The 27071-nt window shown below is 39.7% G+C and overlaps 1 protein-coding gene across 1 annotated transcript in view; it reads left to right on the top strand.

Moving 5' to 3' along the window:
* Positions 1-16909, top strand: part of plxnb1a (plexin b1a) — a 99876-nt gene extending 82967 nt beyond the window's left edge. Inside the window, exons 26-38 of the mRNA XM_060937946.1 lie at positions 1145-1323; positions 1656-1722; positions 4280-4426; positions 4636-4801; positions 5554-5657; positions 6770-6854; positions 6951-7123; positions 9779-9939; positions 10052-10199; positions 10356-10420; positions 13282-13357; positions 15166-15240; positions 16549-16909. Coding sequence (XP_060793929.1) covers positions 1145-1323; positions 1656-1722; positions 4280-4426; positions 4636-4801; positions 5554-5657; positions 6770-6854; positions 6951-7123; positions 9779-9939; positions 10052-10199; positions 10356-10420; positions 13282-13357; positions 15166-15240; positions 16549-16653 — 1551 coding nt within the window. The 3' untranslated portion in view covers positions 16654-16909. The remainder of the gene's footprint in view (positions 1-1144; positions 1324-1655; positions 1723-4279; positions 4427-4635; positions 4802-5553; positions 5658-6769; positions 6855-6950; positions 7124-9778; positions 9940-10051; positions 10200-10355; positions 10421-13281; positions 13358-15165; positions 15241-16548) is intronic.
* The last annotated feature ends 10162 nt before the right edge of the window (positions 16910-27071 follow it).

Below are 27071 nucleotides of genomic sequence, written 5' to 3'. Positions count from 1 at the left end.
TAAAAGATTTTGTGTGCAGAATTAAATATAGACAATTTTTTATCCCCCGCTATCCGAAAGGCCCAAAGGGGTATTATGTCGTGGCGATTTCCACCTGTCTGTCTGTCCCGGGAAGGGTACTCGCCTTCTGAAATCAACTCCTCTCACAATCTTTGGACGAATTTCACAAAAATTGACAGGATTCTTTGTTATATGTCGGTAGTATGCATATTGTAATTTCATTAAATTGGGTCATATTTTACCAGAGTTACAGCCCTTGATTAACAAAATTATACTTTGACAATTTCATGAGAGTGTTTCTTCCTTCTGAAGAAACTCCTCTCAATTTTTGGATGAATTTCTCGACGCTTGGCAAAAGGCCTTGTTATATGACAGTAATAAGCATATTACAATTTAATTTCACTTGTGAAAATTTTACCAGAGTTTTGACCCTTGATTAAATAACTTGTACTTTGACAATTTCATGAGGGTGTACATTCTTCTGAAATCAGCTCCTCTCACAATTTGTGGAGGAATTTCACCAAGCTTGGCAAAAGGCTTTGTTATACGACAGTTATACGCATATTGAAATTTCATTTAATTTGGGCAAATTTTACCAGAGTTACGCCCTTGATTATTAACAAACTTGTACTTTGGCAATTTCATCAAGGTGTCCTTGCTTTCTGAAATCACCTTCCCTCACAATTTTTTTATCTCCCACTGGCCAAAAGGCCCAAAGGGGGATTATGTCATGGCGATGTTCGTCTGTCTGTCTATCCATCCCAGGAAGGGTACTCACCTTCTGAAATCAACTCCTCTCACAATTTTTGGAGGAATTTCACGAAACTTGACAGGATTCTTTGTTATATGTTGGTAATGCGCATATTGTAATTTCATTCAATTCAGTCACATTTTACCAGAGTTATGGCATAGTTGCCAGCGGAGGGGGGATATTGTGCTCTCAGAGCGCTCTTGTCTATGCTTTTTATGGTCAAAAGATACCCCATACAGTGTGAATTTTTTATTTAATCTTGAGTACTGCAACTAAAAAAGTTACCACATTTTGCTGTGAATCTAATTCCTTTACTGAAGAACTACCCTTTTATGCTGACATGATATGGAAAAGAGTGTTTGTTATATAGTAATGTTGAATGTGTGTGTGCAGTTCATCCACACTTTAGAGAGCCAGAGGACATTCTCTCCAAGGGACCGTGCGTATGTGGCCTCCCTCCTTACAGTGGCATTGCATGAAAAGCTGGAGTATTTTACTGACATTTTGAAAACCTTGTTGAGTCACTTGGTGGAGCAGTACACCACCAGAAACCCCAAACTCATGCTGCGCAGGTCAGTGCTCAGCATCTTGATCTTGAACTAAGTAGAAAATATCTTTCTCAAGACCAAAAAAACAAGTCTAAGCATGTTGCCAGTCTGTATCCCAAAAACTCCACCATGCTTCTTACATGAGTCAGAGTTACCCTGAATAATATCCAATAATAATAAAAAATAATTTTTAAAAATCCAAACTTTACAAAATAATTTTAAACATGAGATACAGATTTAAATTCCCCTTGTGTTTGTAATTTGGAGGTCAGTGAGTTTGCTTCTAGAAACACTCAGATTTTAGAAAACTTCAGTAAGACATCTTGCATTTCAACTGCTCTTCGCTTGTATTGCAGGACTGAGTCAGTGGTGGAGAAGCTGCTTACAAACTGGATGTCAATCTGCCTTTATTCATTCCTCAGGGTATGTTCCACACATTAACCTACACTCTCACCCCCAGCTTTCTGATTAAAAGACAGTAAAATTGAACCACTGATGTAATCTTTACCTAGGTTGAAACTACACAGGATTGTGAGCTCAGCTGTGTATTGTATTTCACTGTTTTTTGTTATTTATTATTATACCCCCGCTCCGAAGGAGGGAAGGTATACTGGTTCACCTCTGTCCGTTCGTCTGTCCGTATCTCCATATTTCCGTCCATCCAAAACACCCTTTTTCTCAGTACTTGGTATTTGGTACCAAACTTCAGCTTGGGGTTCAATACCATTTTCAGGTCTGTCGTACATCAACTTCCTGTTTACCCACTGAATGTATTTATGAAACGTATAGCATGGATTTACAAAAATTTCATAATACTTTTCTCAGCAGCTACAAATCACAGCTGCTTGATATTTGGTACCAAGCTTCAGCTTGGGGTTCTATACCGTGTATACCATTTTCAGGTCTGTTGCACATCAGCTTCCTGTTTACCGACTGAATGTATTTACGAAACATATAGTGTGGATTAACAAAATTTTCCAAACGCTTTTCTCAGCAACTACAAATCACAACTGCTTGATATTTGGTACTGAACTTCAGCTAGGGGTTCTATACCGTGTATAGCGTTTTCACGTATTTTGCACATCGACTTCCTGTTTACTGACTGAATGTATTAACGAAACATAGGGTGGATTCTGACGCTATTTCAAGAAGCAAAATGCTATTTCAAAATGACAGTTTACCAGGATGCTATTTGAAATCCCTGGGAAGAACACTGCTCTTTACTTGCTTGTTTCAGGGTTAATTATTTGTTGAAGTCAACATTCATAATAAGTGTCCTATTCCTTCGATTGCTTGCATTCTGATATAAGCGAGAGCGGTGGTATACAGTGGGGCAAAAAAGTATTTAGTCAGCCACCAATTGTGCAAGTTCTCCCACTTAAAAAGATGAGAGGCCTGTAATTTTCATCATAGGTACACTTCAACTATGAGAGACAGAATGGGGGGAAAGAATCCAGGAAATCACATTGTAGGATTTTTAATGAATTAATTGGTAAATTCCTCTGTAAAATAAGTATTTGGTCACCTACAAACAAGTAAGATTTCTGGCTCTCACAGACCTGTAACAACTTCTTTAAGAGGCTCCTCTGTCCTCCACTCGTTACCTGTATTAATGGCACCTGTTTGAACTCGTTATCAGTATAAAAGACACCTGTCCACAACCTCAAACAGTCACACTCCAAACTCCACTATGGCCAAGACCAAAGAGCTGCCAAAGGACACCAGAAACAAAATTGTAGACCTGCACCAGGCTGGGAAGACTGAATCTGCAATAGGTAAGCAGCTTGGTGTGAAGAAATCAACTGTGGGAGCAAGTATTAGAAAATGGAAGACGTACAAGACCACTGATAATCTCCCTCAATCTGGGGCTCCACGCAAGATCTCACCCCGTGGGGTCAAAATGATCACAAGAACGGTGAGCAAAAATCCCAGAACCACACGGGGGGACCTAGTGAATGACCTGCAGAGAGCTGGGACTAAAGTAACAAAGGCTACCATCAAGTAACACACTACGCCGCCAGGGACTCAAATCCTGCAGTGCCAGACGTGTCCCCCTGCTTAAGCCAGTACATGTCCAGGCCCGTCTGAAGTTTGCTAGAGAGCATGTGGATGATCCAGAAGAGGATTGGGAGAATGTCATATGGTCAGATGAAACCAAAATAGAACTTTCTGGTAAAAACTCAACTTGTCGTGTTTGGAGGAGAAAGAATGCTGAGTTGCCTCCAAAGAACACCATACCTACTGTGAAGCATGGGGGTGGAAACATCATGCTTTGGGGCTGCTTTTCTGCAAAGGGACCAGGACGACTGATCCGCGTAAAGGAAAGAATGAATGGGGCCATGTATCATGAGATTTTGAGTGAAAACCTCCTTCCATCAGCAAGGGCATTGAAGATGAAACGTGGCTGGGTCTTTCAGCATGACAATGATCCCAAACACACCGCCCGGGCAACGAAGGAGTGGCTTTGTAAGAAGCATTTCAAGGTCCTGGAGTGGCCTAGCCAGTCTCCAGATCTCAACCCCATAGAAAATCTTTGGAGGGAGTTGAAAGTCCATGTTGCCCAGCGACAGCCCCAAAACATCACTGCTCTAGAGGAGATCTGCATGGAGGAATGGGCCAAAATACCAGCAACAGTGTGTGAAAACCTTGTGAAGACTTACAGAAAACATTTGACCTCTGTCATTGCCAACAAAGGGTATATAACAAAGTATTGAGATGAACTTTTGTTATTGACCAAATACTTATTTTCCACCATAATTTGCAAATAAATTCTTTAAAAATCAGACAATGTGATTTTCTGGATTTTTTTCCTCATTTTGTCTCTCATAGTTGAGGTATACCTATCATGAAAATTACAGGCCTCTCTCATCTTTTTAAGTGGGAGAACTTGCACAATTGGTGACTGACTAAATACTTTTTTGCCCCACTGTACATAAGTGAGCAGTAGCTCACAGTTGATCTTGTTTTTTATGTAACGCAGGAATCCGCAGGTGAGTCTTTCTATATGTTATTCCGAGCCATAAAACACCAGGTGGAAAAGGGTCCTGTGGATGCTGTAACTAGCAAAGCCAAATATACACTTAACGACAACCGGCTACTGCGTGACGATGTGGAGTACCACACACTGGTAAGAAATACACCCAGTGTCAAGGTTTTAGTAACATAGTCATATGTCTTTCCTTGTGTATTTGTATGTAGTCTTTTATTGAAGTACAGGTGATAATTTTATCAAAGTTTTACAGACTGTTCTTCATGAAGAACTACAACTGGGCTACTATGCTTGAAAGGAACAAATGGTTCATTATATCCACACCCTATTCTGTATTTGTCCTACAGACACTGAACGTCCTGGTGGCCAGTGGAGGCATGAGTGAGTCTCAGAGCATTCCTGTAAAAGTGCTGGACTGTGATACCATCACACAGGTGAAGGAGAAGATCCTGGAACATACACTGAAGGGCACATCATACTCTCAGAGACCCTCCACAGACTCCGTACACTTAGGTAAGAACATCTGCAGCCACTCACATTAGACACATGTTTCAACTAGAAGAGCACTTGGAGAGTGCAGACCTCAGTCAAGGACAATAGTTGAATCTTCTATGATATGCAAGTCTGCAACTGCAACCACTTTATATCTCTGGATATATTTCCAAAACTATGAGAATTATGTGCCTAAGTGTATCACACATGATGATTACTGGTACCCATGAATTTGGATTGTGATATGGAGTTATCATATTTCTACACTGGTTATATTTTGTCACTATTGAACTTTACTGATTTTAAGATGTATGGCATTGTTGAGCACATCTTTCACCAAGGCTAGATGCCTTATCTTGCAATGTTAGTGAAAGCGAAACTAAGTTTGTGGCTCCGCCCCATGACTCATAGTTGTTCCAAAAATTTATGGGTTCTTCCATGGCCCATGCTACACCCTTCCACCAAGTTTAATAGAAATTGGATCAATAGTTTTTCCGCAGTCCTGCTTAAAGGCAGACAAACAGTCAAACCACACTGAAAGCATAACCTCTTTGGCGGAGGTAATGAATATACTGTAACCCTGTGAACTCTGACTTAAAGCAGTTAGTGCTAAAGAAAATGATTTGTGCTAACTAGCATGTTATGATTTCAAATGCTAATGAAGAAGCTCATGTAGTGGCATATTGTGAAATATTTCATTAATTACTAGCATTGTTTTGTTGTCCAGTGTCTTCAAGGAAGTTAATATCGTCTCTTTTTCTTTGTTAATTTAGAATGGAGGGCAGGGATGGCGGGACACCTAATCCTGTCCGATGAAGACCTGACTTCAGTGGTTCAGGGCTCATGGAAACGTCTAAACACTTTGCAACACTACAAGGTCCAATTTGTGTATTTAGTATAATATTATGACTAGGAATGCAAATAATAATTCACTTTTTATTCAGTAAATCTTCTGTTTGTTCTTCAATAAATCAGCTACTTTAATGACAATGTCAGTGCTTAAATATTTAAATTTCACACTACAGATATGACATTACATCTCATCTCATTTCATTATCTCTAGCCACTTTATCCTGTTCTACAGGGTCGCAGGCAAGCTGGAGCCTATCCCAGCTGACTACGGGCGAAAGGCGGGGTACACCCTGGACAAGTCGCCAGGTCATCACAGGGCTGACACATAGACACAGACAACCATTCACACTCACATTCACACCTACGGTCAATTTAGAGTCACCAGTTAACCTAACCTGCATGTCTTTTGGACTGTGGGGGAAACCGGAGCACCCGGAGGAAACCCACGCGGACACGGGGAGAACATGCAAACTCCGCACAGAAAGGCCCTCGCCGGCCACGGGGCTCGAACCCGGACCTTCTTGCTGTGAGGTGACAGCGCTAACCACTACACCACCGTGCCACCCATGACATTACATATTGAATAAATTAAAAATTGAAATGTAAACTATAGCACAAAACACTTGAAATTTGAAACTTTGCTTTTTGCTGGTTTCTTCAAAGGCATTATCAGCAGTAACTGTACAGTAGCTATTCTGAACTACAGACCGAAAAGTAATTCAGCGGTAACTTAAATATTCAAAATTCATTTACCCAATACCCAATGTAATGTGGAACAACCTCCTTTTCTTTACCATGAGAGTCTTTTGGAAGATAGAGAAGATACACTTGGAGGTGGACTCGCTGCTAAATTGATTCAGGATCAGATTCATGGCGCTGGTGAAGCATTGTCAGAAGTAGCTCAGTCTCATATATAAAATAAAACAGAGTTGAGCCTTTTTCAGCCTGTACTGTAGGTGATAAATCTCTGTTCTATTTGAGTGCACTTCTCTGACATTGGGTTTTTTGCAGTATCGAGGGGAGGACGGGTCAACAGTAAAAATTTATATAGCCATATTTTCATAATCACTGTTGTTGATTTTGTGTATGCAGCGGAATCCTTAGTTGTTCTTACATTGGTTCTGATTACTGTGTCAGGTTCCCGATGGTGCCACAGTAACACTGGTATCACGGCAGTCCAAACATATCCACCATGATAGCCATGACTACATACCAGGAGAGAGTGAGTCTCACAGTACGCTGTTCTGGCATTAGGATTAATATCAATATTACCACAGAACCAAGTTATTCTCTTTCCTGCTGCTTGTCTGTCTGTCAGAGACTCCTATGCTGGAGGATGGGGAAGACGAAGGAATGAGACTGTGGCATCTGGAGAAAGCCAGTGAAGAGCCAGAGCTGTCCAAACACAGACGAGAGAGTCTGAGAGAAAGAGAGCGAGAGAGAGCCAAGGCCATACCAGAGATCTACCTCACACGCCTGCTGTCTATGAAGGTGGAACGCATGTGTGCGCGCGCACACTCGCAAGCAATCTAGCTGACAAAAAAGCTGTAGGAGCAGGACAGATTTGATATGAAGTTCACAAGACTAAGATAGGATTGATTGATTAACATGTGGATGGATTGGATTTTGAATGGTTCTCAATGATGGGTTTTCCATGTTCATTCTTTCATCTTCAGCAAATGCTTTATCCTGGTTTAGATTACTAATATGTTTCTATTTTGGAAAAGTTTTACAGGCTATTACAAATCATAATAATAACAGTGGGAGCAGGTGGGATTGGTCAAGCCGGTCTGCAAGAGTGGACGGGATTAGTCAGAATTTATTTGGGAATTTCTTTCCTTAATTTTTGCACCACCAGAGCAATCTAACCCATCTTTCTTCAGTGCTTGCCAACAGGACTTAATTCAAATATACAATACCAGTCAAAAGTTTGAACACAGCTTCTAATTAAAGGTTTTTCGTTATTTTTATTCATTAAAAGACACTCCATGTCTTAAAGTAATGATGGATGTCATTTCTCTTTACTTAGTTGAGCGGTTCTGGACATAATATGGATTAACTACAGTTATGGAATAGGGCTATTTACTGTATTGTTATTATTTACTGTTTGATCTCAAACACATTAAGAAGGCAAGAAATTGCACTAATTAACTTTTGACGAGGCACGTCTGTTAATTGAAAAGCATTCCAGGTGACGACCTCATGAAGCTGGTTAAGATAATGCCAATAGCATACAAAGCGTCATCAAGGTAAACGCTGGCTACTTTGAAGAATCTAAAATATGAAACACATTTTGTTTTTTAACACTTTCTTTTTGTTTGCCACATAATTCCATGTATGTTCCAGATGTCAGTTCATAGTTTTGATGTCTTCAGTATTGTTCTACAATGTAGAAAATACAACCCCGATTCCAAAAAAGTTGGGACAAAGTACAAATTGTAAATAAAAACGGAATGCAATAATTTACAAATCTCAAAAACTGATATTGTATTCACAATAAAACATAGACAACATATCAAATGTCGAAAGTGAGACATTTTGAAATTTCATGCCAAATATTGGCTCATTTGAAATTTCATGACAGCAACACATCTCAAAAAAGTGGGGACGGGGCAATAAGAGGCTGGAAAAGTTAAAGGTACAAAAAAGGAACAGCTGGAGGACCAAACTGCAACTCATTAGGTCAATTGGCAATAGGTCATTAACATGACTGGGTATAAAAAGAGCATCTTGGAGTGGCAGCGGCTCTCAGAAGTAAAGATGGGAAGAGGATCACCAATCCCCCTAATTCTGCGCCGACAAATAGTGGAGCAATAACAGAAAGGAGTTCGACAGTGTAAAATTGCAAAGAGTTTGAACATATCATCATCTACAGTGCATAATATCATCAAAAGATTCAGAGAATCTGGAAGAATCTCTGTGCGTAAGGGTCAAGGCCGGAAAACCATACTGGGTGCCCGTGATCTTCGGGCCCTTAGACGGCACTGCATCACATACAGGCATGCTTCTGTATTGGAAATCACAAAATGGGCTCAGGAATATTTCCAGAGAACATTATCTGTGAACACAATTCACCGTGCCATCCGCCGTTGCCAGCTAAAACTCTATAGTTCAAAGAAGAAGCCGTATCTAAACATGATCCAGAAGCGCAGACGTCTTCTCTGGGCCAAGGCTCATTTAAAATGGACTGTGGCAAAGTGGAAAACCGTTCTGTGGTCAGACGAATCAAAATTTGAAGTTCTTTATGGAAATCAGGGACGCCGTGTCATTCGGACTAAAGAGGAGAAGGACGACCCAAGTTGTTATCAGCGCTCAGTTCAGAAGCCTGCATCTCTGATGGTATGGGGTTGCATTAGTGCGTGTGGCATGGGCAGCTTACACATCTGGAAAGACACCATCAATGCTGAAAGGTATATCCAGGTTCTAGAGCAACATATGCTCCCATCCAGACGACATCTCTTTCAGGGAAGACCTTGCATTTTCCAACATGACAATGCCAAACCACATACTGCATCAATTACAGCATCATGGCTGCGTAGAAGAAGGGTCCGGGTACTGAACTGGCCAGCCTGCAGTCCAGATCTTTCACCCATAGAAAACATTTGGCGCATCATAAAACGGAAGATACGACAAAAAAGACCTAAGACAGTTGAGCAACTAGAATCCTACATTAGACAAGAACGGGTTAATATTCCTATCCCTAAACTTGAGCAACTTGTCTCCTCAGTCCCCAGACGTTTACAGACTGTTGTAAAGAGAAAAGGGGATGTCTCACAGTGGTAAACATGGCCTTGTCCCAACTTTTTTGAGATGTGTTGTTGTCATGAAATTTAAAATCACCTAATTTTTCTCTTTAAATGATACATTTTCTCAGTTTAAACATTTGATATGTCATCTATGTTCTATTCTGAATAAAATATGGAATTTTGAAACTTCCACATCATTGCATTCCGTTTTTATTTACAATTTGTACTTTGTCCCAACTTTTTTGGAATCGGGGTTGTAGTCAAAATACAGAAAAACCTATGAATGAGTAGGGGTGTCCAGAGTTTTGACTGGTACTATAGATTGAAGCATCTGAAAGTAGCTCAGATTAGCAATGTAGCAACTCATACGTACACTAACATGACTGTCTCTCTGTTGCAGGGCACATTGCAAAAGTTTGTAGACGACTTGTTCACAGTGATTCTTAGTACCAGTCAGCCAGTTCCTCTGGCTGTAAAATATTTCTTTGATCTGTTGGATGACCAGGCAGCACAACACAATATTACTGACCCTGAAACCATCCACATCTGGAAGACAAACAGGTTAGAAATATAACAGTGTTATCCGCTGTTGGGAATAAAAACTGAGTCTGTCACGCTGTGATGAAGACAAACTGCTCCTGAAGCAAATAACTTGTGTGTCACTGTTTTGCAGTCTACCACTGAGGTTCTGGATCAATATTCTGAAGAACCCGCAGTTTATCTTTGATGTTCCGACCTCAGACAACGTGGACGCAGTGCTGTCTGTTATCGCTCAAACCTTCATGGACTCCTGCACAATCGCTGAGCACAAACTGGGCAGGGTAAGCTAATCAGGAAGATGGTGGTCAATCAAGAGGATAAGCTTTACACCACTTGCAAACTGGAGTAAAAGAACGAAGTCTATTAGAGTTTCATGGATTTTTAGGGAATGAACACAATAAACAGTTTTGTTCTTATGTGTGTATTTCCTTGTACAGGATTCTCCTATTAACAAACTGTTGTATGCTCGAGATATCCCACGCTACAAACAGATGGTGGAAAGGTGAATGTTTTCTGATATTCTTTTAATTCAAGCTGTTGTTTTTTGTGGGTGTAGTGAATTAAAATTATTAGCACCCTTTAACGAAAAGGGGAAAGATGGTCCAATAAATTTCATACAGTGATTCCAATTTTCATGCAACAAAGATAATTTAGTTTTTTAAAGAACAGTATTTTCAAAACTATTTTATAAAGAGGTGCTGAAGAATTTATCAAAGGTTTATATAAAATTAGAGGTAACATTGTAGGTTTTATGACTTTACATGGAAGAGAGAACAACCCTCAGTTATCCTTATAGGTCGACTGATCAAGATTTGTAATATATATATATATTGCAAGTTCATAACAACACATTCATAACATTTTGAGAAAGCTGTAGCAGGTATACATACTCTACCGTTCAAAAGTTTGGGGTCACCCAGACAATTTTGTGTTTTCCATGAAAAGTCACACTTTTATTTACCACCATAAGTTGTAAAATGAATAGAAAATATAGTCAAGACATTTTTCTGGCCATTTTGAGCATTTAATCGACCCCACAAATGTGATGCTCCAGAAACTCAATCTGCTCAAAGGAAGGTCAGTTTTATAGCTTCTCTAAAGAGCTCAACTGTTTTCAGCTGTGCTAACATGATTGTACAAGGGTTTTCTAATCATCCATTAGCCTTCTGAGGCAATGAGCAAACACATTGTACCATTAGAACACTGGAGTGATAGTTGCTGGAAATGGGCCTCTATACACCTATGGAGATATTGCACCAAAAACCAGACATTTGCAGCTAGAATAGTCATTTACCACATTAGCAATGTATAGAGTGGATTTCTGATTAGTTTAAAGTGATCTTCATTGAAAAGAACAGTGCTTTTCTTTCAAAAATAAGGAAATTTCAAAGTGACCCCAAACTTTTGAACGGTAGTGTACATATTAGGTACACAGAGGGCTCTATTCAGAGTTGAGTTAAGTTTGTTTAGTGTGGTTCTAGCCAAAATTCTAGTATTCAGATCTAAAGCTCTGTTCAGAAGTTGTGTGAGAATTGCACATGAGGTTTTGTGTGATTGACTCTGGATTTAAGTGCATTATTCCTACATGATATAGGCTCAAGCAACACTTTGATGTATCCACAATTTGTCGTACTGAAATTTATGTTTTGGGCTGTAAATACACTTCAAAAACTGTGGAGGCCAATATTAGGTACATAAACATGAGAGTTTTCATTAATTAACAAAATTATTCTTTTAAAGTCCATGGAATTTTTGTTTTAATGCAAAAACAGCATCTTTATCAGAGGCATTCTCTGGATTAAATTAGATTAAATTCAACTTTATGTCTGAGTTTTTTCCAAATTTTTATTGATAAAATTTTGCTTACAGTGAGTTACAAGCAAAGTTAAAAAATTATGGATATGACAGGCTCAAACATTCAGCCCATGGTGGTAATTGAGGATTCCTCTCTTTTCTGTTTCCAAAAACCTTTGAGTAACAACAACAAAACTTTTGTCATCTCACTGGTTTGGACATCAAGCTTGCTTTGACCAGTTAATAAAGTCACTTATGAGCTAAGTAGCCATCCATTATCCGTAACCACTTATCCTGTGTAGGGTCGTGGGCAAGCTGGAGCCTATCCCAGCTGACTATGGGTGAGAGGCAGGGTACACTCTGGACAAGTCACCAGGTCATCGCAGGGCTGACACATACAGACAAACAATCATTCACATTCACACCTACAGTGGTGCTTGAAAGTTTGTGAACCCTTTAGAGTTTTCTATATTTCTGCATAAATATGACCTAAAACCTCATCAGATTTTCACACAAGTCCTAAAAGTAGATAAAGAGAACCCAGTTAAACAAATGAGACAAAAATATTAGACTTGGTCATTTATTTATTGAGGAAAACGATCCAATATTACATATCTGTGAGTGGCAAAAGTATGTGAACCTCTAGGATTAGCAGTTAATTTGAAGGTGAAGTTAGAGTCAGGTGTTTTCAGTCAATGGGATGACAATCAGGTGTGAGTGGGCACCCTGTTTTATTTAAAGAACAGGGATCTATCAAAGTCTGATCTTCACAGCACATGTTTGTGGAAGTGTATCATGGCACCTTCAAGCACCACTGTACCGTCAATTTAGAGCCACCACTTAGCCCAACCTGCATGTCTTTGGACTGTGGGGGAAACCGGAGCACCCGGAAGAAACCCACACGGACACAGGGAGTACATGCAAACTCCACACAGAAAGGCTCCCATCAGCCACTGGGTTCGAACCTAGAACCTTCTTGTTGTGAGGCGACAGTGCTAACCACTACACCACCATGCCACCCTGAGCTAAGTATCCTTGGGTAAAAATTCAGCATTTCACCTGGTGTCCATTAAACCCAGTTTCAGATGAACTGTAATTAGGTGGGTTCAGCATGGACAAGCTAGCTAACATTTTGGAAGTTTTTTACGATTGGACCTTTTTTATTGGAGTATTTTTTGATCAGCATTAATACGCCATAAGTAAGACTTATGGTAATAGCTTTAAAAATAGCCATGGTCTTGGTTATCATGATTAGAGAAGCAGCTTTGGGATCAGAAGGTCACCGGTTCGATTCCCTGGACTAGCAGGAATGGCTGAAGTGCCCTTGAGCAAGGCACCTAACCCCCAACTGTTCCCCAGGCTGCTCTGGGTATGTTGTATGTCAGTCTGGATAAGAGTGTCTGCTAAATGCCTGTAATGTAAGAAATAAGCCAAAAAAAAATCACTATTCATTCAAGTGACAAGTAAAGTTAAGCCTACAGTGACGAATATGAACCAAAGAAAATAAAGCTGGGATCAGTCAAATAAAGGGAAGTCTGTTCTCTGGCTGATGGTATTCTTTCTGTACAGGTATTATGCAGATATAAAGCACACCATTTCTGCCAGTGATCAAGAAATGAACTCGGTTTTGGCAGAGCTGTCCAGGGTAAGTAAGACCTCAAAGCTTTCTCTAATATTATAAATAGTAGATTGGTGTGTGATTTGTCTGAATGCTGTGTTATGTGCACTGAGCTCTAGTTGATTATTACGGAAGAAACATGAAAATAAAAATTACCTAGTGTATCTGTTTACAACCCCGATTCCAAAAAAGTTGGGACAAAGTACAGATTGTAAATAAAAACGGAATGCAATAATTTACAAATCTCAAAAACTGATATTGTATTCACAGTGGAACATAGACAACATATCAAATGTCGAAAGTGAGACATTTTGAAATTTCATGCCAAATATTGGCTCATTTGAAATTTCATGACAGCAACACATCTCAAAAAAGTTGGGACAGGGGCAATAAGAGGCTGGAAAAGTTACAGGTACAAAAAAGGAACAGCTGGAGGACCAAATTGCAACTCATTAGGTCAATTGGCAATAGGTCATTAACATGACTGGGTATAAAAAGAGCATCTTGGAGTGGCAGCGGCTCTCAGAAGTGAAGATGGGAAGAGGATCACCAATCCCCTTAATTCTGTGCCGACAAATAGTGGAGCAATATCAGAAAGGAGTTCAACAGTGTAAAATTGCAAAGAGTTTGAACATATCATCATCTACAGTGCATAATATCATCAAAAGATTCAGAGAATCTGGAAGAATCTCTGTGCGTAAGGGTCAAGGCCGGAAAACCATACTGGGTGCCCGTGATCTTCGGGCCCTTAGACGGCACTGCATCACATACAGGCATGCTTCTGTATTGGAAATCACAAAATGGGCTCAGGAATATTTCCAGAGAACATTATCTGTGAACACAATTCACCGTGCCATCTGCCGTTGCCAGCTAAAACTCTAGAGGTCAAAGAAGAAGCCGTATCTAAACACGATCCAGAAGCGCAGACGTCTTCTCTGGGCCAAGGCTCATTTAAAATGGACTGTGGCAAAGTGGAAAACTGTTCTGTGGTCAGACGAATCAAAATTTGAAGTTCTTTATGGAAATCAGGGACGCCGTGTCATTCGGACTAAAGAGGAGAAGGACGACCCAAGTTGTTATCAGCGCTCAGTTCAGAAGCCTGCATCTCTGATGGTATGGGGTTGCATTAGTGCGTGTGGCATGGGCAGCTTACACATCTGGAAAGACACCATCAATGCTGAAAGGTATATCCAGGTTCTAGAGCAACATATGCTCCCATCCAGACGACGTCTCTTTCAGGGAAGACCTTGCATTTTCCAACATGACAATGCCAAACCACATACTGCATCAATTACAGCATCATGGCTGCGTAGAAGAAGGGTCCGGGTACTGAACTGGCCAGCCTGCAGTCCAGATCTTTCACCCATAGAAAACATTTGGCGCATCATAAAACGGAAGATACGACAAAAAAGACCTAAGACAGTTGAGCAACTAGAATCCTACATTAGACAAGAATGGGTTAACATTCCTATCCCTAAACTTGAGCAACTTGTCTCCTCAGTCCCCAGACGTTTACAGACTGTTGTAAAGAGAAAAGGGGATGTCTAAACATGGCCTTGTCCCAACTTTTTTGAGATGTGTTGTTGTCATGAAATTTAAAATCACCTAATTTTTCTCTTTAAATGATACATTTTCTCAGTTTAAACCTTTGATATGTCATTTATGTTCTATTCTGAATAAAATATGGAATTTTGAAACTTCCACATCATTGCATTCCGTTTTTATTTACAATTTGTACTTTGTCCCAACTTTTTTGGAATCGGGGTTGTACCTGTAGCCATGAACGTGCACTTCAAAAATGTCACTTGTCTCATACTTTCATTTTGCTTTTGCAGAATTACTCAAGTGAAGTGAATCATCTAGTGGCCTTGAATGAGTTATACAAGTACATCAACAAATATTATGATCAGGTAAGAAAATACTGTGTAAAATCTTGGAGAGACAATTAAATCATTCTAACACAAGCGTAGTGGCGACATCTGTTATGTTTATTAAAAAAAAAGTACTTAAAATCAGTAGAATTTGCATGAAAGTTTCTCGGTAATGCCTAGCATGTGGTTATAAACTTTTGCAATGTCTCTTCTTTGGAAAATTAGATGAGGGCAGTGTATATAGCTGCATCTGAGAGAGGTAGCCTCATCCAAGTATAATCTGAGGAAGAACTTTATGGGACATTCCACCGAATGGGTGCCATTTGCTTGTTGTACCACTCCCAAATTAAACTTAATTTGTTATATCTTTTCAACACTGATTATAATAACACACATATTTAACTATTCAAAATGTGTATTGGTTAACCTCAGGCTACGTTATTTATTTTTTTACAAGGTTTGGAAGTCAAAGATGGCTGCATACTTTTTATATGAGTAACAGGACTGAAAGTAACAGGACTGAGTTTTTAGCTTAGGATTAGCTAATACATGGAATTAAGCCACATGGCGTCATCGCTAATAGCATGACCACACTTAGCACATTCTAGTGATTTACCAAAAATCTGTATTTTTAAAATAAACAAATATCATCTAAGAAATAATTTAAGTAACAGGACAGTATGTTGACATTGACCTTATCAGTCAAAGTTAAAAAATCATCAAATATACAGAAAAGTAAATGAGAGAACTAACTTTTGGTTTTCCCATGGCCTTCAGAAGACACAACTGATGTAACTTCCTGTTGAGCATGTGATTTATGGAATATTCCAAATTTGTCAGATGGGGTAATATGTTTGGGTAACAGGACTGAGTGAAAACCCAGGGACACGACTAAAATGTGTATTTTAACTAAGATATTGTGGATTTCTTATGAAAAAAATATTTAAACCATGGATAGGATATGGAGTCACACAACAGTGCAAAAGAAATACTGTTTCTGAAGGATTTTAATCATAATATTTCATAGTTAAGTATAAAGTTAGAGTGCAGGGACAGGTAACACATGCTATTTTTCAGTGTTTTAGGTAGTTTTTATTAATCCTTACAATTATTATATATTTTAAATTTGAAATCAGATCAATGTGCAGGACATTCTGCATAATAAGGAAATGTATTTTAAAGTACTTTTTTATGTGCATTTATACATATAATTTTCTAGGGACGGAAATGGCACCGATTCGGTGGAATGGCTCTTATAATTCCAAGGTCTTAATCTGTAGACTTACCATTTGCTTGAACTATTTTATTGCCTTAATTTTTCACTGTGTCTCTCCTTTCTGTGTCCAGATAATCGCAGCTCTAGAGGAAGACTCAACTGCTCAGAAGATGCAGCTGGGCTATAGGCTTCAACAGATTGCAGCAGCTGTGGAGAACAAAGTGACTGACCTTTGACCTGCTAACTCAGGCTGAAATTTAAGGAGAGTGAAGAAGAAACAAGAGCGAAGGACAGAGATAAAACTCACGACGTCCAGAAGTATTACTGCACAGACTGGGACTTCTGATTTACTCAGAGGTGTGTTAAAGGGAGAAATGATGTGGACGAGTGCGTCCTCAGGGCAGCGTGGCTACAGTGATATTTCGGTGTTAAGATTGTTATAATGAACAGTGGATCACTGCAGCCATCTGTCCAACAAAGTCTAGTCTGTAAAAGAGGTTGAGCTATACTAGTTCCAGCTGGATTATTCCTGCCTACCTGCTCACTAATGAAATTTCATATTCTCAGTATGCTCGCAGGCTTGTCTGGATCTCCATTGGACTACTTGTGAAAACTTTCTGAAGATCTTAAGATAATTTAATCTTGATTTTTGTAAATCTCTTCATTGCACTTAGGAGCTAAAGGTGTTTTTCTTCCTCACATATATTTGAAGGATGATCTAGCTCCATATTAGCTTTTTAAAAGATGTCTTATTGAAACACTGTGCACATGGTTTGTTTTACAAGAGCCCTATCATCTATCTCTCTCCATATTTTTTAACCTGCCTAAGCCTAAATCATTTATTATTAGCTCACTGGCCGTAGGCGATGAGCTTTTGCCATCATGCGGTGTCCGTCGTCGGTCTATCTGTCCACCATTCACAAAAATCACTACTTCTCCTTGATTTTCAATAGATTTTGATTCTGATTGTTTAGTTTGGAAGATCTAATCAATCTGCACAAAAGATACTCCCTGGTTTTGTGATGTCTCGTGAGCAAGTAGCTAATTATGCCGATTAATGAACTTTCAGGAAAATCGCTACTCCTCACTGACTTTTTAATGGATTTTGATTCTGATTGTTTTGTTTTGAAGATCTAATTGTTCTCATGAAGAGCAACTTAGCTACTTAGAAATAAATGAGTCTGGTTTCTCATGGTACGGCCATGTGAGCTACTACGTCGTTGACACTCTGCTTGTCTTTCTAATGTACAGAAACTGCGTACCTGGTTAACAGAAATATCTCAAATAAAACCATATACATTGCATGTACTGCTATTGCACAGTAACACATGCAGTTTTCCAGGGTTCATGTGCATTTCTACTGGACAGCAAGACACCATAAAATACATATGATGGCGCTCACTGCTTAAAGAGTGATTAGTCTGATGACAACAGCTGCTGCAAGATAAAAGGTATGTTTGGACTTCGGGTCTCTACTCTCTGAGGTTTAATGTGATATACACTACCGTTCAAAAGTTTGGGGTCACCCAGACAATTTTGTGTTTTCCATGAAAAGTCACACTTTTATTTACCACCATGAGTTGTAAAATGAATAGAAAATATAGTCAAGACATTTTTCTGGCCATTTTGAGCATTTAATCGACCCCACAAATGTGATGCTCCAGAAACTCAATCTGCTCAAAGGAAGGTCAGTTTTATAGCTTCTCTAAAGAGCTAGACTGTTTTCAGCTGTGCTAACATTATTGTACAAGGGTTTTCTAATCATCCATTAGCCTTCTGAGGCAATGAGCAAACACATTGTACCATTAGAACACTGGAGTGATAGTTGCTGGAAATGGGCCTCTATACACCTATGGAGATATTGCACCAAAAACCAGACATTTGCAGCTAGAATAGTCATTTACCACATTAGCAATGTATAGAGTGTATTTCTGATTAGTTTAAAGTGATCTTCATTGAAAAGAACAGTGCTTTTCTTTCAAAAATAAGGACATTTCAAAGTGACCCCAAACTTTTGAACGGTAGTGTATGATGTACAATAAGCTACATTCAGCCTTATCAAGTCTTAAGATGACATGATGGTAGAGCAGAGAAAAATACTGTACTATTAAGTGTTAAAGATTCAGACATAAAGTTTGTTGAGCTTTTAGGCAAGTGAGGGTGAAGATACTGTAAATGAAACAGACGCTGAAAGTAGCACTGGCTTAAAGGACATTTAATTGTGCTTTATTGTCAAATAACATTACATGATTAAATGAACTTAACAGAAAATGACAACTACTGTACATATGCATCGGAGTTAGAAATATAACAAAAATATACCCACTGAAATAACACTAATTCTAAGACGAGGAATGCACTTTGAAGGAATAACAGCATTAGAATGAAAATGTAATGTAGGTTGTGTCACTGTCATGTCCACAACTTTTCTAGACATAACTGTAACTGTGAACACAATTTTTGAACACTAACCTATACAACACTGCGCTTTCCATGCTCCGTGCCACACCATTACACAGCACTGCATGATGATCTACCTTTTCTTCTTGTTTACGAAAAAAGAAAGATTATCTGCGAAGTCATTTCATAGTTTGCTGTTCTGTATGCATTGTTTTTCTCCTACAGGTTGATCTACTTCTGTACAGTTATAAATTAGGCTCTGTATTCATTGACCAATTCTTAATAACTAGCCTAGTTTGACCATGTAACATGTACAACCAAAGGCTCACTTACAAGCAAATGATATCTCACGTCTCTTCAATGCTTAGAAAACCTACTGACGTGTTGAACATTATACAGTTGTGTAGATTTTTATATGGAAATGAAAATACAGTTTCATCTGGAATTTCCTAGCGATCAATCGCGTTATAGCCCTGAATCCAGACAAAGCACAACACAATAGGCATGCCATAGTGAAGATCGTTTCAGTATGCATGAACAGTTCATGTAGTCTTATAACTCTTTTTATATGCATTTCATTTTTGCTTTTAATGAACAGATGTTGAATATACAGGTCCACTGATGTGTAAAGCAGCCACTGTGTATCAACCCTGCTTACTGTTTACCTGTAAAATGTGCCAGATTGTTTTGTCTATTTATTTATATATTGGCTGCGAGCAGTTGATGAAGACCAAATCCCCATGAATGATTTCTGACCCTCTTTTTCATTGCTCTGAACCCCCATGTCTAGTTAATTACTATAAGTTAAATGTACAATTCTTAATTTCAGTGTACTAGACATTGCAGTGTTATTTTGTAAATTGTGCTTTGGTCATGTGGTAATTTTGAGCTGTTCTTGAGCATATCATATATTCATACTGACATTTTTACCCTGGCTTTTATATTGTAAAAAAAGATGTAATCAGCCAAATGCTTTCTGAGCTGTTGAGTTGTAGTTACGTGTGTAGACCATCCATTAAATAAAGCTCTTAGCAGTCTATTGTTTAATTTACTAATCTGCCTCTGTATAATCAATGCCATGAATGATGATGCATCAAGCTTGCCATGATCTTAACAATAGGATGGAACTACTACATAAACAATATGGTTCAAAGTTTGGGGACACCTGACCATTACATCCATAGGACGTCCTTGTATGCTGTAGTATTACAGTTTCCCTTCACCGGAACTAAGAGGCCTAAACCTGTTCCAGCATGACAATGCACCTGCGCACAAAGCTCCATGAAGACATGGTTTGCCAAAGTTGGAGTGCAAGAACTGCACTGAACACCTTCGGGATGAGCTTGAACTCTGACTGCACCCCAGGTCTCCTCACCTGACATCACTGCCTGATTTGCTCTTGTGGCTGAATGAGCAAATCTCGCAGCCATGCTCTAAAATCTAGTGGAAAGCCTTCCCAGAAGAGTGGAGGTTATTATAACTGCAAAGGGGGACTACATCTGGAATGGGATGTTCAAAAAGCACACATTGCTGTGATTGTGTTGTGATGCTTTTGGCCATATAGTGTAGATCAGCAGTGTCAAACACATTTTAGGTAAGGGCCGAATTACTCTTAGCTCAGTGTCAACTGGGACGGACCAAAGAAAAGCAGTTTAACAGAGCAATAACACAAACAACTCCTCTTAAATGTGTTCATTTGTCAGCGTTTATCTAAAGGTACAATCTGAATGCACAAATGGACTGAACAACAACAACACTCATTGTCCACTTTTATTCGGAACACTTTTAAACCTGCTAATTATTCAGTTATCAGCCAGTCATGTGGCAAAAGCACAAAGCATATGGAGATACAGGTCAAGAGCTTCAGTTAATGTTAACAACAAACATAACAGTGGGGAAGAATGTGATATCAGTGACTTTAAAGTGCATATCACAGGTAAATTCAGGAGCAAGATCAATGTAATTCTCCTATTTTATATTAAACTTTGGTCAAATATCTGTAACATTCTGCATTCTCTGCAATTTTTTTACCTTGCGCAATACCAGAAAAATTCAGTTGAAATCAAGCCATTTGAGGCGAATTGGTCCGCCTCTGAAAAAACTTGGCATTTGGATTTCCCGGGAAACATTGATTTTCGTGATGTCGCATGTGGGACGCCTCCCTCTGAATCCTACGCCAGCGCTGGTTTGTTTATGAGAAAATGACCTGGTGGTTTTCTGCAAATTTCTTCAACGTTATCGCGTAATTATTAAAAATGGTTAACAGATGTATCGTAGGAGGGTGTAGCAACACCAGGGGCGTCACTAGACCCAAGACCATACTGGGGCACAAAAGGGGCACAGGAAATGTATGCGAGCGCGCAAAGCGCGCGAGCTAAAAATTTTGCACTATATTTATATTTATATTTATATTTTTTATATAATATATATTACATTTTATGTAATATATATTATATTTTATGTAATATATATTTATATATTGATATTTATATTTAGAAACGGCCTGCTTAAAACTAGTCAACTAGTCCTGTCAAATACAATGGATACTTCGCTCAAAATCTCCTGTCTGTTTAATTAATTTGTTAATCATTTCACCTCTGCTCATGTTCACCGATGTCCAACCCTTCACTTGCACTCTGCTGCTCCACATTGTCTGGACAGAGATGTTAATATATAATAAGGCCATCCACAAACATAATGACTATATATTTTAACTGTTACATAGGCTAGTGTACTAGTTGAACAGTGATCAGCTTGTGGTTCATCACCCACATGTTGCCTAGTTACCTTGTTCATTCTTCCTTTCTGCTTTATTCCTGCTCCTAGCAAATAGCTTTCTGATATCCATCTAGAAGAGGAAGTTTGCAAAATTGAAACCATACTAATAAACACCTGCCAGTAGCCTACACAAGTAGGGTGGAGGCTTGCTCAGAATGGCAGTCCAAAACGCCTCTCCAAGCGCTAGGCCTACTGTGTGTGCGCGCGCGCGCGTGTGTGTGTGTGTGCGCGCGCGCGTCTGTGCGCGCGCGCGTGTGTGTGTGTGCGCAGAGCGCGTGCATGTGCAATTGAAATTCGGTTCAATAATTCAATTACAATACTCAACTGGACGTAGCCTCCAAAACAACAGTTGTGTGTCATTACGTTAGGTGGCTATCTTCACACAGTCCATCACAAAACTATCAACGCGATCTGGCAACACGCAAACTGAGGGCTCGCGGCTTGCCACGTTGCAGACGACGGAATGAATGCAAACTTTTCAATATCCCTTCGTTTCAAACAAAAAATCAAGACAACACGAAAACAATGTCCCAACACATATTAATTCTACAGCGTTACAAAAATGACAGTGGAATTACTGTCTACTAACCTGTAAACAGTTGAAAAACACGGAGAGATGGTTTCCCCTGCTCTGAATTTCATTGCATCTGAGGGCTGCTGGAGTCTGCGGTCCCCATAGCAACCAAGATGTTACTCATGTCACGCGCACACTTTTTTCACATTGCTTAGTGTGCGCGAGGCCAGCCAAAACTACCAATGTAAAAGCATTGTAGATGGTCTTCTTCGCGCATCGGTTAGCCTACCCCACGTTATGAATTAATTAAATTGCAGCTATTCCCAAGTTTAAAATTCAGAGCGTTTCGTCACTGGATTTTTTTTACTGGGGCACTACAGATCTATACTGGGGCACGTGCCCCAGTAAAATACCCCTGGCGACGCCGATGAGCAACACCAATCTTGATGGGATTAGTACTCATCGTTTCCCAAAAGACCGGACAACGAGAGAGAAATGGGAGCGCTTGGTCTACACAGGCTGTGCACTGAAACCGTGCAAGCTCGCGCAGTCTACTGGCGCTTCCGCAGGTAACGTCACGAATCTGGCTCCAGACTCCCTTGGGATTTTTCCAGATGCGTTTTATTTTATTTTTTCTGCTGTAGACAGATGGCCTTGTGCAAAATTACCCTTCTGGATGAATGTGTAAAGGGACATCTCATCTCATTATCTCTAGCCACTTTATCCTGTTCTACAGGGTCGCAGGCAAGCTGGAGCCTATCCCAGCTGACTATGGGCGAAAGGCGGGGTACACCCTGGACAAGTCACCAGGTCATCACAGGGCTGACACATAGACACAGACAACCATTCGCACTCACATTCACACCTACTGTCAATTTAGAGTCACCAGTTAACCTAACCTGCATGTCTTTGGACTGTGGGGGAAACCGGAGCACCCGGAGGAAACCCACGCGGACATGGGGAGAACATGCAAACTCTGCACAGAAAGGCCCTCGCCGGCCACGGGGCTCGAACCCAGAACCTTCTTGCTGTGAGGCCACAGCGCTAACCACTACACCACTGTGCCACCCCTGTAAAGGGACATACTTTCATATTAAAAAAAAAAAGAAATTGGTCCAGAATATGCACTTTAACCATGGCATGGTTGGTACCAGATGGCCTGGTTTGTGTATTTCAATATTGTAAACTGCTGATCTCCTGGGATTTTCACACACGATTTTACACAGAATGGTGCGAAAAACATCCAGTGAGCAGCAGTTCTGCAAGTGCAAATGCCTTGTTGATGAGAGCAGTAAGAGAAGAAAAGACACTGATTTGAGATGACAGAAAGGCTATAGTAACCACTCTTTAAAACTGTGCTGAGCAGAAAAGTAGCTCGGATTGTACATCTTGTCAAACATTGAGGTGGATAGGCTACAACAACAGAAGTCGTGTACATAAGTATTTACTTTTCCATATTTTGTAGTGTGAAATGGACTTAAAATTGAGATATGTTGTGAATCTACACAAAATAGCCATAATATTGAAGTGAGGGGGGGAAGCAATATACAGGTAGCCGTCGACTTACGACCTATGCGACTTACGACCGATCGACTTTACAACCGTCTGGTTATGACTGGCAAGTGTTTCCCAGCTGAGCTAGCTGAGCGTACAACAGTTTCCGCCCCAGCTCCCGGCAGCGCCCAGCACCCAGCCTCTTGCCGCGTACAACAGTTTCCGCCCCAGCTCCAGGCACATGCGCAGTCTCTCTCGCGCTCCCTCGCGCACTCCATCATACAGTTTCCGCCCCAGCTCCTGGTTTATGAAACGAGCAAATGCTCCCGCCAGCCCGAGCGCTCCAACAGCTGATGATGACGTAGACGACCCACAGCCAAGCACCAGTGATGCCAGCGGTCACTAAGTTTTGTATTTTGCAATGTTTTACATTTGTATTTTGGTATGTTTCAAACTAAAATGTTTTCTATTTTTCACACCTGTATTTCGTATTTTTTGTTTTGCACTTATTAAACGAGCTGTGTTGTACGCAGTGTAGTATGCAGTGTTTGACTTAAACCAAATAATGAGCCAAGATAATGAAATAAGAAAATGTTGATAAAATAAGACTTTAAGATGATTACAATATCATTACACATCACAATATACTTACGTTCATTTAACATAGGCCGACTTACGAACAGGGTGGCACGGTGGTGTAGTGGTTAGCGCTGTCGCCTCACAGCAAGAAGGTCCGGGTTCGAGCCCTGTGGCCGGCGAGGGCCTTTCTGTGCGGAGTTTGCATGTTCTCCCCGTGTCCGTGTGGGTTTCCTCCGGGTGCTCCGGTTTCCCCCACAGTCCAAAGACATGCAGGTTAGGTTAACTGGTGACTCTAAATTGAGCGTAGGTGTGAATGTGAGTGTGAATGGTTGTCTGTGTCTATGTGTCAGCCCTGTGATGACCTGGCGACTTGTCCAGGGTGTACCCCGCCTTTCGCCCGTAGTCAGCTGGGATAGGCTCCAGCTTGCCTGCGACCCTGTAGAACAGGATAAAGTGGCTAGAGATAATGAGATGAGATGAGATGAGATGAGATGAGATGAGACTTACGACCAGATCGGTTTATGACTGGTCAGTCGTAACCAAACACGGTCGTAAGTCGACGACTACCTGTATTTCATAAGAATATTTATTTTTAAAAAATCTAATAAAAACATTGAAGTTATTACAAGTATTCACCCTTGTTGGTGAAGAAGTGCATATCATTAGCATTTTTTGTGAGTAGCTATTTATGGCCCTGAGTTTATTACCACTGCCAACTTTGTTGGAGGTTGTGTTTTCGCCACTGTTTGTTTGTTCCCAATGTAACTCAAAAAGTAGTGAACAAATTTTGATGAAATTTTGAGGAAAGGTGAGCCATGGGCCAAGGAACAATTGATTAGATTTTGATGCAATTGCGGATACGTATGCAAATCCAAGATTTTTTTTTCTGTTCCCAACATAACTCAAAAATCAGTGAATGGATTTTGATGAAATTTGGTGTACAGCTTTAGTATTATCCTCTGTTCAAGTGATTTGATTTTGGTGTTGATAATATGTAGCTTGGCAGAGGAATGCACTTCTACTACATGCCCTTTAGTTACAGATCTTTCAATTCAATTACAGTCCACAAGATGATTTTAACATACTGTAGATTCCAAATGTATTTGATATGCTGGACATTTATCAGGCCATATGATTGACACTCCTGGCATAAAGTCTGATATGAATTACTTTGGAGGTGTGAGAGCTGTATATATTTAAAATGTACTGTGTTGCATTTTAACCATGTGCTTTCCTTAACTAAAAAGGAGAAGCTGTGTTTACCATGTAAGGACTCGCCAGTACAGTGTGAGGTCGTGTCACTCAGGACCCTGGACTAAAATATGTCCTTGTGACAGACTGATGTGTAAAATTAGCTGATAGGACAGTCTAAGTGTCAGCATGCTTTTTTTGTGTGAGGGAAGATTTATAGTACAATATTCAGAATACTGAAGAATATCAGATATTGTGGAAGGTTTGGAGGATGTTACACTTCATGAAGCAATTTTACTGAACAAAAACATTTAAAATATCAAATCATTATTATTTTTAATCATTGTCTGTTGGAATGAACATCAGTGTATTTAGACTATAACAATATTAATATGGATTAGGCATTCAGGTCTTCACTGTGTGCAGTGTTTGTTAGTACAGTCCCAGTAACCTACATTAGACTTTTGCCTGTGAAAGACTAGCACTTCTATTTATGGGAACAATGTGGCTGTGGTTTGATCACTTACATAGCCAACAAATGGGTGTCATGGGATCCTCAAGTTCAGTTAGAGATATGATTAAAAGTCCAAATATAGGAATAATTATGCACACAGTGAAAATCTGACAAAAGATTTTAGCTTGTAATTTCAAAAATGACTGTATGTTGCAACCTTTTCAGTAATATAATCATTCATTCATCTTGGTCGTGCTGGTGGTGTATCCGGATCCGATCCCTGACACGAGGCAGGAATACACCCTGAATGGGGCACCAACCCATGGCAGGGCAACATGCATACACACATTCACACACTCAGTCACACCTAGGGGCAATTTAGGTCAAGTCAGTTCCACATATCAGCATGTTTTTGAAATAACTCAGAGTAACCCAGGCAGATACATCAACCATACAGAGCTCAGGATTGGACTTGTAGTTGTGATCCGGCATTGTTTCCTGCTGCAGAAGCAACATAGTTTTATCTTGAAATCTTAAAATGTAGGTATTTAAGGCTATTACATTACTGAGATTTATTCTTCGTCATTGTTGCTACATTGCATTATATATCACCTAAAGAACAATTTCATACCTTAGGTGTTCAGTTCATTACACATAAAACATGCCTTTTTCTGCTTCTCTCTGGGTGTTAACAAGCCCATGTGAATTGGAGCAAGAGGTTTCTGCTACGATGGCTCCCAGCTCCAGAAGGATCTTTATTCCTTCTCTCATTTCAATTCTGCCACACAGACAATACAGAAACACAACATCACTTCCCATTGGCTGGCAACAACATGCCATACTCTTCACATCATGGGATATAAATTGTTGTGTGGCCTGCGTTTAAGGATTGTGATGTCATGTTTGCAGAAGTCAATACCTTTTATAGCTTGCTGATAACTCAGTATCTGACTGAAATAAGTTTACAAGCCCTACAAGTGGACGCTGTGTATTATTATTATTATTATTATTATTATTATTATTATTATCATCATCATCATCATTTCATATACCTGCTTGTATAGTTTTATTTCATTGATAATATTGCATCCGTTTTAAGCCAGTAAGCCATGTTAGACCTCGGTCTATCATGGAAAACTGTTATGTTTGTTTGTTTGCATTAATAATTAATTAGCTGCATTAATAATTATGTGAATAATGCCTTCACAATGTGTGTGGGGGGGAGTAAGTTGTAGAAAGTGAAA

This window comes from Neoarius graeffei, chromosome 13, assembly GCF_027579695.1.
Source record: "Neoarius graeffei isolate fNeoGra1 chromosome 13, fNeoGra1.pri, whole genome shotgun sequence".
In the NCBI taxonomy this organism is placed as follows: Eukaryota; Metazoa; Chordata; class Actinopteri; order Siluriformes; family Ariidae; genus Neoarius; species Neoarius graeffei.
The sequence above is the reverse complement of the archived record's forward strand: the minus strand, read 5'-3'. Positions and strand labels throughout refer to the sequence as shown.